At 42.4% G+C, this 13348-nt stretch overlaps 2 protein-coding genes across 2 annotated transcripts in view; one reads left to right on the top strand and one right to left on the bottom strand.

Moving 5' to 3' along the window:
* The first annotated feature begins 649 nt into the window (after positions 1-649).
* Positions 650-11680, top strand: ndnl2 (necdin-like 2). Its single transcript, XM_042004416.1, has 10 exons — positions 650-960; positions 2035-2154; positions 2590-2653; positions 2968-3047; positions 3128-3222; positions 4766-4845; positions 4949-4991; positions 6531-6593; positions 10696-10810; positions 10889-11680. The coding sequence occupies exons 1-10, from the start codon at positions 910-912 to the stop codon at positions 10976-10978; spliced, it is 801 nt and encodes a 266-aa protein (XP_041860350.1). The 5' UTR covers positions 650-909; the 3' UTR covers positions 10979-11680.
* A 169-nt stretch (positions 11681-11849) lies between these two features.
* LOC121651933 (6-phosphofructo-2-kinase/fructose-2,6-bisphosphatase-like) overlaps positions 11850-13348 on the bottom strand; it is a 34211-nt gene continuing 32712 nt past the window's right edge. The window contains exon 14 of the mRNA XM_042004406.1: positions 11850-12042. Within this exon, the coding sequence (XP_041860340.1) occupies positions 11983-12042 (60 nt within the window). The 3' untranslated portion in view covers positions 11850-11982. The remainder of the gene's footprint in view (positions 12043-13348) is intronic.

A 13348-nucleotide genomic window follows, 5' to 3' on the forward strand; every position in this document is an offset into this window, starting at 1 on the left:
CACAAGCACTTTGTGTTGTTCATATGAAACCATTAAGCACCTCTTTCTTCATTGTTGTTTTGGTCTACAGTCCACATCCACGGTAGGCTTTCTCTTAAAACAGACATTTCTTCGTTCATGTATATTGACGTTTTTATTTTATTTTATTTTATTTTATGGACACTTTGGACACTAACATTTTTGACAGAGTTAACCAAAATCTTTTTCTGTGTAAACACCATATTTATTAATGCAAAACAGAAAGGTGAAACTCGTTCATTTAAGTTTCATCAATAACTTTTCTGTCATACATTAACAAGAAAGCTCAAACGTTGTAATTATATGTAATTTTCTGCCCATCTAAATGGTCGTGCTTCGCTCATGGGTCCCTTTTTGACAGATTCATACGGTTTATATAACAACCATAATATTGGCTGTATAGTCTGTTGTTTTTGCACTCTGTCTTATGCTATTCATGTTGTTGAATGAAACGACATAATAAATAAATAAATAAATAAATAAATAAATAAATAAATAAATAAATAAATAAATAAATAAATAAATAAATAAATAAATAAATAAATAAATAAATGTTCCAGCTCCGATCCAGTAGGTGGCGCTAGTGCAGCTTTAAGCTAGTATCGAAGTCGACGCACATATATGACGCAATCAACGGGCGCTTAAAGTGGACCAGATGACAATTGGCGGTTTGGAAGTTTCATGATCAGTAGTAACTTTCTGTTAATGTATTATGTTGTCTTATGACAAATAATCAAGTTTTATCTGCGGTGTTGGGCGTTTAATTAGTCGACATTCATCCAACTGGCATTAGTTTGAACGCTTCTGTGACGCTTCCATGACAGTTGGTCGGTTTTAGCCACAAAATAGTTCGTCTGTTTTACGGTTTTTCTTTTCTGACGGCGTGTAGCCATGACTCAAAGAAAAAGGCCGTTGGGCTCACAAAGCTCTTCTCAGAACCAAGTAAGTACGACTAGGAAACGTTGTGCAGTCATTTTTCGGACGTTTCTATCTTATTTTAAGACTAACGTGTAATTGCCAGTATTGACCTGCAAGGGTGCAAACTGTTATCTGATTATTAAATTTGACACTAGTTTAAAAATATTAATGGTTAATATTTGCTGTTCCGTGACAATATAATAACACGTTTTCCTATTTTTTATGTGTTTAAAGAAAAGTTTAGCTAGTGTTGTTGGTGTGCAGCTAGATACTGTGAAGCGTCCCGACATGAAGACCATCTTCTCTCAGGATATGAAATCAGTTACATGTTAAAAAGAAGGCTTGTTTAAACACAAACAAAACTCACATGACTACTCTCTTAATTAACTTGAATTATTAAAAACTGTTGTAGTGATTTTATACGGATGTAAAAACTCTCACTGCTAATGAATATGGCTCATGCTTAATATTTCCTGGTAGGCGCTTTTATTTATTTGAGAATTTTGACCATTTTTGTTATAATGTTAGCATTTTGGACCAACACCTGCAGAGCACCGCTTTTTTTTTTTAAACTTTACAATCATTCAACAGAACTCCAAAATAAGACGGTAACAGAGTTCTCTGCAAACCAGTACGGTTGCTTATTTTTTTGTTCTTCTGATTTTAGGGACCCAAATAAAAATTCTCGACAAACTCTTTAGGAATCTGGTCTGTTTAAAACTGAGGCACTCATAATTAAGATGCGGTTATTGTTGTGTACCAATTGCTGAGTAATATTTGGTCTAACAGAGTACAGGCAGTTACACAGATTTCTAACAAAAGATTTTACTTGGAGAAATTACTGAAGGGGGACCGGTGAAAGATTGTTGGGATATTTGGTATTTTGTCTTTTACTATGACTTACCTGAACTGTCATTGTGACCTGCTGGTGTGACTTTAAACCACCTTGTATTTTTATTTATCCTATATTTATTTAATGTATTAACTTCCTGTTGTGGTTTTAGCCTCCATGTTTGGTTGAACATGGATCAGTTTGGACCTCATGCTGAGTGGTCAGATTGTGTTGGTCAGTCTCTGAACACTTTGTCCTCATGTTAGAGGAAGTCCAGCTCTTTTATGGCCCAAGAGGACGATGAAGATGCTATGTTCACTCAGCCAAGCACAACACAGGTCCAGAGAGGGCTGGAGAAACTCACACCTGCACAGGTGGACCAAAAGGTGACCCCCTATCCCGCCACCCTTTTGCTTCCAACCAGGAGGCCTTGGTCAGATTTTATATGGTCTGCAACGTTTGTCTTTTAGATCTATAAATGATTTCATGCACTAGAACAATGTTTTTAAATAACTTTTCAAGGTCCAAATAATTTTATTTTAGTACTGTTTGACTAAACTGACGCCATTAAACCAGACAATCTGGGGACAAAAAAGAGATTTTTATTTTTTTGTTTTAAAAGATTAAAAAAGTTAAATTTCTTTTTTAAGATGATTAATTTTTACAGCTATATTATTTTTTTATTATATTAATGTATTAATTTTCCTTCTGACATTAACTGTTTTAATATTCGTTATAAATAAATAACAATAATGAAGAATTTTTAATTAATTTTCATTTTATTTCTTTGATTTCTCGGCTGTACCCCGTCTGTCCTGCAGACTGCGGAGGTAGTGCAGTACATCCTGGTTAAAGACCAAAAGAAGATCCCTGTTCGCAGAGCAGGTATGTTCACAAAACAGCACCATTACAAATATTACTAATGAAATCAAATAATATTCCTGAGTAATGCTGAAACCAAACATTCATGTGAAGCATTGTACAAGTCTTTTTCGTACTTTAGACACACATATATACATACACACACAGGTGCTCATCATAAGATTAGAATATCATGAAAAAGTTGATTTATTTCAGTAATTCCATTCAACAAGCGAAACTTGTAGAATGTAGACAATCATGCCTCACAGACTGACATATTTCAAATGTTTAATATATATATATATATGAACTAAATGACTGGTTGTTTATCTTGTCAGACCTTGTAAGACATGTGGTGAAAGAGTACAGAAACATCTATCCTGAGATCATAAAGAGGGCGGCGCAAACGTTTCACCAGGTTTGTTCAGTCAGAGAAGATCAGCAGCTGCTCGGGAATCGTCTGAAATTGAAAAATGCTTTCTCTCTCTGTTGGACCAGGTGTTTGGCTTGAAGCTGGTTGAAATCGACCCCAAAAGTCACATGTACATACTGATCAATAATTTGGACGCAGCCAACAGAGCTTCGCCAATAAAGTGAGTATCCTCATCAGTTCTGTGGGGACACCTTCAGTCAACCAGGTCTGGTTTTCATTCTTTTAAAGTAATTACAGCCCTGCATCACCACGATAAAACTGTCACTCACTCTTCGGTTTCTAGAAATCCCAAAGCGGTATCCATGGAAACTACAGTTCTTTAAAGCTCTTTTTGACTAGACTCCCCTGTACAGGAGGCAGCATGAGAGCCTACCAGTGTGTCCCAATTTAGGGTCTGCACCCTTCTGTGTGTCTCTTCTGAGTCTGGTTGCTTATTCACCATCATCTTGTGCGCAAGGAATTCTGGGATCAAAGAGGCCATGAAGGATGTACACCAGCAGTCTTCGTTTGAGGTCAAATGAAGTGCCGATTTGAAGGGTGGATTCAGAGGCTCCTTCCTGTGAATTGGGACAGTGCTTCATGCACCACGATGACGTGTGTAGCCGATGAATTCGCCCTTTGAAGTGTGCAGACCCTGAATTGAGACACACTTTACATTACAGAACATGTTAGCAGACACCAGGCAGCAGCAGTGTTAACATATATCGCAGCAACATGACGGGGAGAAACTCTGCTAAAAGACTCTACCAAGCCCTGCCATCCAAACCAAACACAGTTCAAACCACAAGCAGTTATATAGGAATGTAAGAAAACCATGAGAACAGCTCTGTCCACTTTAGAGCTTCTACTAATTTCTCTACTACTTAAAGCAAACCACACAAGCAAGGAGTTGTATGACAGCAGAGACTCTGCTGGTTACAAAGATGTCTGTCTCATCACGGAGGGACAGAAACTCAGAAATCATGTCTTACTTTTGCTGTTTTGTGGTGAAAAGTTTGATTCCAGCTCTAAAAAACTGCTAATGTGTTCTCCTACAACTCTGCCTTTGTTTGAAATTTAACATGAATGTTCTGCTGGTTTCCATGGAGATGAAGGAGGTTTTAAGTGAAGGATTCACTCTGCCTATCATAGACTATCTTGGGCTTCACGTCTTTCTGGATCCTTGTGGTGTTTCTAAGGTGAATGTGGGGGCTATCCCTGGATCCTCCTGACTCTGACTGTTGATAGATGTGTCCATCATCAACATCAGCTGATGGCTTCCTGAGATATTTACCTGCATAACACCTCCTATTGAAGCACCTGGAAAACTGCTTTGGTTCACACTTTTAGCTTCAGTTCCTCGTCAGACATTACTCATTCCTAGATGAACTGGGCTGCTATCCTCTGGTTTCCAGTGACAGTAATGTTGAGAGGAGGAGGAGATTTTAGGAGGAGATAACCTTTTACATTTTCTACTGTGTTCCAGATTAATTTACTCATACACGGTAACGTATACCTTTATTCTGATACTTCTGTAGTAATCTCGCACCTTGACTTTCTGTAGAGACCAGCATTCTACATACAGCCCTTGTTGTGAAGAAGTTAATTTATTTATTTTGGGGATGTTATTTCAGACAGAAGACAGAAAAAATGGGCTTCATGAGGTTAACCTACCAAGGTATAATTGAAACCAAAGTATAAAAATCTATTTTTTCTGTGCATAGATGCTCCACCAATCCAAAGATGGGTCTGCTGTTTGTTATCCTGAGTGTTATCTTTATGAAGGGAGGTGTCGTCAGAGAGAGTAAGTTTTCCTCCTGGATTTTCTCTCATCAAGCAGGAATCTAAATGATCCGTTTATCCTGGTTTAACCTGTGTATATTAAAGTTGCTTTTGTTTGTTTATAGACTTGATTTGGAATACTCTGAAGAAACTCCGTGTGGACCCTGGGTGAGGCGGGATGGGGAATACTTTGTGTGTGTTTAGTTTGCTCAGACTTAAGGCCCATTTATGCTCCCTTACATACGTAAATAAGTACGTCCTTTTCAAATGTTGTCATATGTCGCCTCCCTTATACTTCCATGCGTCTTTTACGTTGCCATGGTTATGAAGGCATTTCATCCACTAGTGGGCAGTGCTAAGTTAAGAGTTTACGTCCACGTTCTGAAGTCAGTGTCAGACACCGGTTGGTGGCGGTAATGCACAGCTATAAAGTTGGTTGCAACAGACCCAACACACCTGATACAATCACACAACCTTTGTTCAAAAATGTCCCACCATCTCTACAGTTATTCTCATCGTCGTCTTCTACTTCCCCCTCATCCTCTTCTTCTCAGGTTTGTTCCTTTCACTGGTCGCACGTCAGCCATACTGCTCAACACTGCCCCTCTGGTTTCCGGTGGTATTGCTCCGTTTGTTGCGTTTAGGCCAAGTAGCAACCTCCGCCTGTAAAATGTGAAGCCTATGTGGAAGTGCAAAAAAAATTGCAGTTCATCCGCTCAGGGCTGGCTCCAAAACAGAGTCAATCCCCATCACAGCAGAAATAAACATGTTTAAAACCTGGTACAAAAAAACATTTTAGGATTAATAGGGCAACTTTACCTTCATGACAACTGTGAGGGGGTGACTTTTTTTCTAACTCATCCATTTGGTTGTTATTTAATCTTGAAATTCAGCATAATCAGGGGTGTGTCCTTTTGATATCGTATCCAATATGTGCCGAAAGAAGGGAGAGTGCAGCACAACCGCGGTTTTTAGCCGGCTAGCAGTGTGCCTTAGCTTTAGCCAGCCTACCTCCGTTAGCTGGTTAGCTACCGTTGTTTGGGGTTAGCTACCGTTGCTTGGGGTTAGCTTCATTAGCTCTTAGCTAGGATTAATAGGTCAAGTTTACCTTCATGACAACTGTGAGGGGGGTGAATTCTTTTCTAACTCATCCATTTGGACGTTATTTAATCTTGAAATTCAGCATAATTAGGGATGTGTCCTTTTGATTGACAGGTATCCAATATCCACTGTTAGAGGGGAGAGTGCAGCGTGCCTTAGCTTTAGCCTGCCAACCTCTGTTAGCTGGTTAGCTACTGTAAGCTCTGGGTTAGCTCAGTTAGCTCTTAGCTACAGGCAGCTTGGAGTTTGATGGGTGTCCATCATCCACCCCCACCTTCACAGTCCCCCTTAGAGCTCCACCTCTTTACCCATTTTTGGATTTTCCAGGACTAGCAACACGCATTACACTACCAAGATGGCGACGGTGGGAACGCCCAACAAGCTTCACTTTTGCTCTTCAGAAACCTACGGGTGACGTCACGGAGGCTCTGTCCATCTTTTATATACGGTCTATGGTCTAGGCCCCTGAATACAGACGAAAGTACACACGTAAACAATGCAGAAAGTGCCCTCAGTCTTCTCTTTCGAGCATAAATGGGATTTCATTTGTGTAAATCTTTGATTGTTTCTTCTGTTTGTGTTTTTTCTGATTAAAAACATCTCCAGAGAGAAACATGAGGAGTTTGGTGACGTGAAGAAAGTCGTCACAGACGAGTTTGTGCGACAACGGTAAGAATGAGGTCTCGTCAGTAATCTGGAGAAAGTCTTGTTGGAGTTAATGTTAGGCTAGCTTCACACTGCAGGCTGAAGTGACCCATCTATACAGCCAGCCAGCTTGTTCTGCTGGGTTGTCCTTGGAGCCTCTTTCTGGTGGGACATGCCCGGAACACCTCACCAGGGAGGCGTCCAGGAGGCATCCTGACCAGATGCCCGAGCCACCTCATCTGGCTCCTCTCAATGCGGAGCGACTCTACTTTGAGCCTCTCCCGGATCACCGAGCTTGTCACCCCATCTCTAAGGGAGAGCCTGGCCACTCTGCGTAGAAAACTCCTTTCGGCCGCTTGTATTCGTGATCTTGTTCTTTCGGTCAATACCCACAGCTCGTGATCATAGGTGAGGGTAGGAACGTAGATCAACCGGTAAATCAAGAGCTTTGCCTTTTGACTCAGCTCCTTCTTCACCACGACAGACCGATGTAGAGTCCGCGTCACTGCAGATGCCGCACCGATCCGCCTGTCGATCTCCCGCTCCATCCTTCCCTAACTCGTGAACAAGACCCCGAGATATGTGAACTCCTCCACTTGGGGCAGGACCTCATTGCTGACCCAGAGAAGGCACTCCACCTTTTTCCAGCTGAGGACCATGGTCTCGGATTTGGAGGTGCTGATTCCCATCCCACACTCGGCTCCAAAATACTCCAGTGAGAGTTGAAGATCACGGCCCGATGAAGCCAACAGAACCACATCATCCCCAAAAAGCAGAGACCCAATCCTGAAGCCACCAAACCGGATCCCCTCAACCCCTCAGCTGCGCCTAGAAATTCTGTCCATAAAAGTTATCAACAGAATCTGTGACAAAGGGCAGCCTTGGCGGAGTCCAACCCTCACCAGAAACTACTCTGATTTATTGCCGGCAATACGGACCAAGCTCTGACACCAGTCGTACGGGGACCGGACAGCTCGTACAAGCTGGTCCAGCACTCCATACTCCCACAGGAGTCCCTGGGGGACACGGTCAAATGCTTTCTCCAGTTCCACAAAGCACATGTAGACTGGTTCAGCGAACTCCCATGCCCCCTCCAAGACCTTGAAGAGAGTATAGAGCTGGTTCACTGTTCCACGACCGGGACCATAACCACACTGCTCCTCCTCAATCCGAGGTTTGACTATCCGACAGACCCTCCTCTCTAGCACCCCTGAATAGACCTTACCAGGGAGGCTGAGGAGTGTGATCCCCCTGTAGTTGGAGCACACCCTCTGGTCCCCCTTTTTGAAGAGGGTGACCACCACCCCAGTCTGCCAGTCCAGGGGAACTATTCCTGATGTCCATGTAATGCTGCAGAGGCGTGTCAGCCAAGACCGCCCTACTCTGACTCAATGTCCCCCATCTCACCCGGGACATGGTTGAAGCTCTGCCGGAGATGGGAGTTGAAACTCTTTCTGACAGGGGACTGTACTAGACATTCCCAGCTTGGGTCTGCCAGGCCTGACCAGCATCCTCCCCCACCATCTGAGCCAACTCACCACCAGGTGGTGATCAGTTGACAGCTCCGCCCCCCTCTTCACCCGAGTGTTCAAGACATGCGGCTGCAAGTCCGATGATATGATACAAAGTCGCTCATGGAACTGCGGCCTAGAGTGTCCTGGTGCCAAGTGCACATGTGGACACTCTTATGCCTGAACAAGGACAATCCATGATGAGCACAGAAGTCCAACAACAAAGCACCACTCGGATTTCGATCAGGGGTGCCATTCCTCCCAACCACGCCCTCCAGGTCTCGCTGCCATTGCCCACATGAGCATTGAAGTCCCCCAGCAGAACGAGGGAGTCTCCTGAAGGAGTACTTTCCAACACCCTCTCCAAGGACTCCAAAAAGGGTGGGTACTCTGAACTCCTGTTTGGTGCATAAGCACAAACAACAGTCAGAACTCGTCCCCCCACCTGAAGGCAGAGGGAGGCTACCCTTTTGTCCACCGGGGTAAACCCCAACGTACAGGCGCCCACACCTGCTTGGCGCCTCTCACCAGGAGCAACTGCAGAATGAAAGACGGCCCAGCCCCTCTCAAGGACAGTGGTTCCAGAGCCCAAACTGTGCGTTGAGGTGAGTCCAACTATATCTAGACAGAACCGCTCAACCTCGCTCACCAGCTCAGGCTTCTTCCCCACCAGAGAGGTGATATTCCACGTCCCTAGAGCTAGCTTCTGCAGCCAAGGATCAGATCGCCAGGGTACCCGCCTTTGGCAGCTGCCCAGCTCACACTGCACCCGACCCCTATGGCCCCTCCTGCAGGCGGTGAGCCCACGGGAGGGGGGGCCCATGTCACCCTTTTGGGCTGAGCCCGACCGGGCCCCATGGGCAAAGGCCTGGCCACCAAGCGCTCGCCTACGTGCCCCACCTCCAGGCCTGGCTCCAGAGGGGGGCCCCGGTGACCCACATCCGGGCAAGGGAAACCTGGGTCCATGATTTGTCATCATTATAGGGGTGCTTTTGAGCCATGCTTTGTCTGACGTGACCCAAATCTGAATTTTTTTTTTTTTTTCTTGCCACTATGCGACCTGTATCTGATCTTTTCATAACACTCTGAACGACACAGATCCGATTTTTTCAAATGTGCTGGCGTTGGTTGGACAATACCTTTAAAATTGCAACATACACTCTACTGTTACTGCAAACACGAAGACGTCACATGCATGCTCACTGTCACGTTGTCGTGTCTTCTGTGCGCATAAGGTTTATACAGGAGATCACATACAAGGTTTTGGAAATGTGAATGGATTCTCAAAAAAATCGGATTTGACGAAAAAATCCGAGTTGAGCGTTATACCCTGCAGTGTGAACCTAGCCTTAGTGATCTCATCAATGCTACATGTTGTGGCTGAACGGAGCAGTGGTTCGGTCAACAGCTGCTCAGCTGTGTGAACAGAAGTTCACAGGTTTGAACCCCGTTCAGATTGTGCAGTCCTGTACTGGTGTGTTCAGAGCCAGTGTCTGTCAGACCATAGACTCTGGTTTATACCACACCACAGAGCAACAGAGGAGTGAAAACAACCACCGTCTTCAGTGGGCGGCTGGACCAACACACTCTCAAACATCATTATGTGTTGATGTAAAACTCTGACTCGTATTAATGGATGTTTTACTTCATAGATCATCTGATTGACCTTCTTCATTAAACCTTAAAACTCTACTAGATAAATCTCTTATAAAATCAGCAGTTTCTCTGGAATGGTGTTGTGTAACTCTGTGGATGAATTGTGATGGCTAGTTTACCTTTTAGGTGATCTACGCAAGTTTTTCACACATTTTTATCTCATCCATGAGGTTTACAATCCAGCCACAAAATGTAGTGTTTATTTAGAGACTATATGGTAAATCCAAAACGATCCATGATAACACCATTATTAAGTTATGGAAATTTTGATGAAGCCACTTCCTGTCAAACTTTCCACCATTCAGAGAGCTTAAATTGACGGTAATACCCAAACATGAGCAGCCAAAGATCAACCAGTGATCAGAAAGTTTTATGTGTGTCTGAAAAGAAGAAAAATAATGCTCCTCTATGGCTGGAATAAAGCCAAAAGATGTTTTTGGTCCACCATGGTGCCAAAAAGCAGCTGAGCTGGAGTTGGTTTAGTGAGGATTGTAGGTAAACAGTAGAAATAACTGGAAATGAGGAAAAAGTGGAAACATGGAAATAGTTTCTGTTGTGTGTTGGTTTCAATGCCAATATTTTTTCTCCTGAAAGCCAGGACTTGAGAGAATGATGCAGATGAGAAAAGGCTTGGTCACTTTTGATATGTGTGTTGTTTCTACAAAGTTCTGTTAGTAATAAATTCTGATTTTTCTTCTGGTTGGCCTTTATGCTGCTACATCTATTCATACATTCATTTTACATCATTTTAGCCTCAGAATCTGACAGCGGAGGCTGTCCTGGAAACTTCATGTCTACACGCTGACTGGGATTAAAAGGGTTGAGCTTCTACTTGCAGGTTTACATAAAAACAAACAGGTGGACCAAAAATAGCCGAATATGGCTTAGAGTTAACAGATAATGTCCAGCAGCACATTTTCCATCAGACTAAAGCTAATAAATAAATTTACTGTCTGTAGGTACCTGGAGTACCTGCGGATCCCTCACACAGAACCAGTCGAGTATGAATTACGCTGGGGCCACCGTGCCGACGCAGAAGTGTCAAAACGCCAAATTCTGGAGTTCATGGGTCAAGTAAGTATCTTTACAGGTGATCTTCCTGCTTCTGCTCTTTAATGTGTTCAGACTGAATATTTCTACTCTGGTTTTCAGCTTCATGACAAGGAACCTCAGAGCTGGACTCAGCAGTTCAGAGAAGCTCAGTCCTCCTCAGCTAGGCCCAGCACCAGCAGCCAGAGATAACGCAGGCAGACCCTTTCTTTGTGTCATTGTTCCATTTTCTTTTCAGATTTGTAAAAACATCACTGCAAACGATTTTTATTCAACTTTTTTTATTTTGGACATTATGTCACGTGTTTGTTCAGGTCCATAAATAAATAAGTTTTAATGAAACATGAGTGGACGGACGTCATTGATGGAGAAGAACATAGTTGGGGCAGCTGCAAGCGCAGGTGTCAACTGGAAGGCCGCTGGGTCGATCCCAGTTTCCCAGACCACATGTTGAAGTGTCCTTGGTCAGAACCTGAGTAAAGTAGCCCCCCCACACATTCTTCAAGTCTAACAACATTGGTGTGAAATGTTTGTGCCGCTGTCATTTTAAATATATTAGGGTGAGGTCAATAAAGTTCAACATTTTCTAAGTCAAGCAAAATGGTGTCAATCATGGACGTTAAGTTTGTCCTGGCTAAAACTTTAGTTTTATTTACCTGCTTTTAAACAGATCTGTCTTTTTGCTTAAAGGTGTGGGCTTCCTCCAGGACTGAGAAACAATCTGGATTTTGATGTAGGGTGTTACTTTAGTAGGAACGTTTAGAACTAAACCAACCATGAATAAAGTCTGTTTGGAGTAGGAACCAAACCTTTATTACTAAGTGTTATTTCTATTATATATTATGTGTTATGTTGATTCTTGTTGAAACTAATAAAGGAAGATGCTGAACCCCATGTTGCCTCTGATGTGTTCATTGGAGTATTGATGTGTGTGAAATGAGTAAAAACTATCTGATAAGATAACCTGTTTCAGAACATCTGATCAGATTAACTGTCAGCGGTGTTTGATCTAAATGATTTTACTGGTTAAAGTGCTGCTAAATGCAGAGGAACGATGAGCCTCTCTGTATCTTCTTTATTTTACAGACCATTCAGCATCAGTGACTTTCATTGCTGTGAGACCTAACAGTGATGAAAACTACAATCTGCATAGTTAATTAAAAACAGCTCGGTGTTCATGAAAAAATGGATCATCTCTAGATGTGGTCGGGTACCGTCTCCAAGGCTTCCACCGGGTCTCTATCCACATCCACGTTCTGGAAAAGATCAATTGAATTGAAGTTATTTATTTTGAATATGCCAGGAAAAATAAATACAAAAACACATTTAAATAAAACCCAAATAAGACTAAACATAACTAATACAAATACATATTTGAAAATGGGGAAGAAGGATAACTTGTAAACACTCACCCTTTCTCCTTAAATAATAAATAATAAGTTCCCTGGTTTAAACCTGTCTAGACACTAATGCTAGATACTTAAATAAGATTTGTTTCTGCTTTGTATTGAAAACAAAAAAGTAGAGGTACTTTAGACAGACACATAATACAGCAACTTTCTATATACACACACAGATGTGACACATCTTTAAACACAGCAACTCCCCCACCTTTATCAGTGTCTATCAGTGTTTCAGTTATTGCTATTACACTGAATGAAGTAGAAAATGATTGTAAGTTGCTTTTAATGTTATTGAAATTTGTATCTAAGCTTCTACTGTTGGAGTGAATTAATTATAATTTGCCCCCCAAGTTAATGTTCTGGTTGTACTGATCATCTGTATAACAATTATTTTTTTATGGATGAAAAAAGTTATTGCCTGCTTCTACATCCTGCTCCAAATCCATCGTGTTGTAATACTTCCAGCTCCAACTGTTGATATTCACTTATCCTTTGTGTGAAGTGACTGTATTCTCCGGATGAAGAGTGTCTTTCTTTGTCATGTTTTTGTTAGTTTTCTCCTGAGTCCACTGCAGTTTACCCACGGTGATCAATGGTACCATAGTTGTAGTCCAGATCCTTCCAGTCATTGAAATTTGTCCAGTTCAGTGATGTTCCTGACGCAAATCACCTTGGCTTCCTCAGGGGTTCCCATAAGTTTTATGAAGATTTACAGTTTGTTGTCCAGGTGTTTTGTATTTTCCTCTCTTTCCTGAGCAGACTTGCTTTTCTGGCCATGTCAGCATTATGTTTGGCTATGTGCTCGTTCATGAAGGCACCTCTTCCCTTCAGTTTTTGTTTTTGTTTCTGAAGTGCAATCTTGTGCTTTCCGTTTGTAAATCTCAGCATTACGGTTTGTCTGTTACTGGCGTTTCTCTTGTGCAGAGGGTAGCATGCCTCAGGGTAATTATTATCCAGCTCGATTCCCTCCCTCCCACTGTAGGAAGGTACTCAGTCACTTGATGCTCTGCAACCAACTTATCAGACTCATTCTCATAACTATGTGCGTCTTTTGCGTTGCCATGATTGTTGAGTCAATTCCTCCACTAGTGGGCAGTGCTGAGTTCAGAGTTCACTCAGTTTCAGACACCTTTTGGCATCGTTTCACTACAAAATTGTT

This window comes from Melanotaenia boesemani, chromosome 13, assembly GCF_017639745.1.
Source record: "Melanotaenia boesemani isolate fMelBoe1 chromosome 13, fMelBoe1.pri, whole genome shotgun sequence".
Classification (NCBI taxonomy): Eukaryota; Metazoa; Chordata; class Actinopteri; order Atheriniformes; family Melanotaeniidae; genus Melanotaenia; species Melanotaenia boesemani.

What these genes read in the sequence shown, in the direction of transcription:
- ndnl2 (XM_042004416.1), top strand. Translation starts at nt 910, where the DNA reads ATGACTCAAAGAAAAAGGCCGTTGGGCTCACAAAGCTCTTCTCAGAAC. An exon ending in AAAGCTCTTCTCAGAACCAA is followed by an intron (nt 961 to 2,034) that starts GTAAGTACGACT and finishes TCCTCATGTTAG; the next exon opens with AGGAAGTCCAGCTCTTTTAT. An exon ending in AACAGAGCTTCGCCAATAAA is followed by an intron (nt 3,223 to 4,765) that starts GTGAGTATCCTC and finishes TTCTGTGCATAG; the next exon opens with ATGCTCCACCAATCCAAAGA.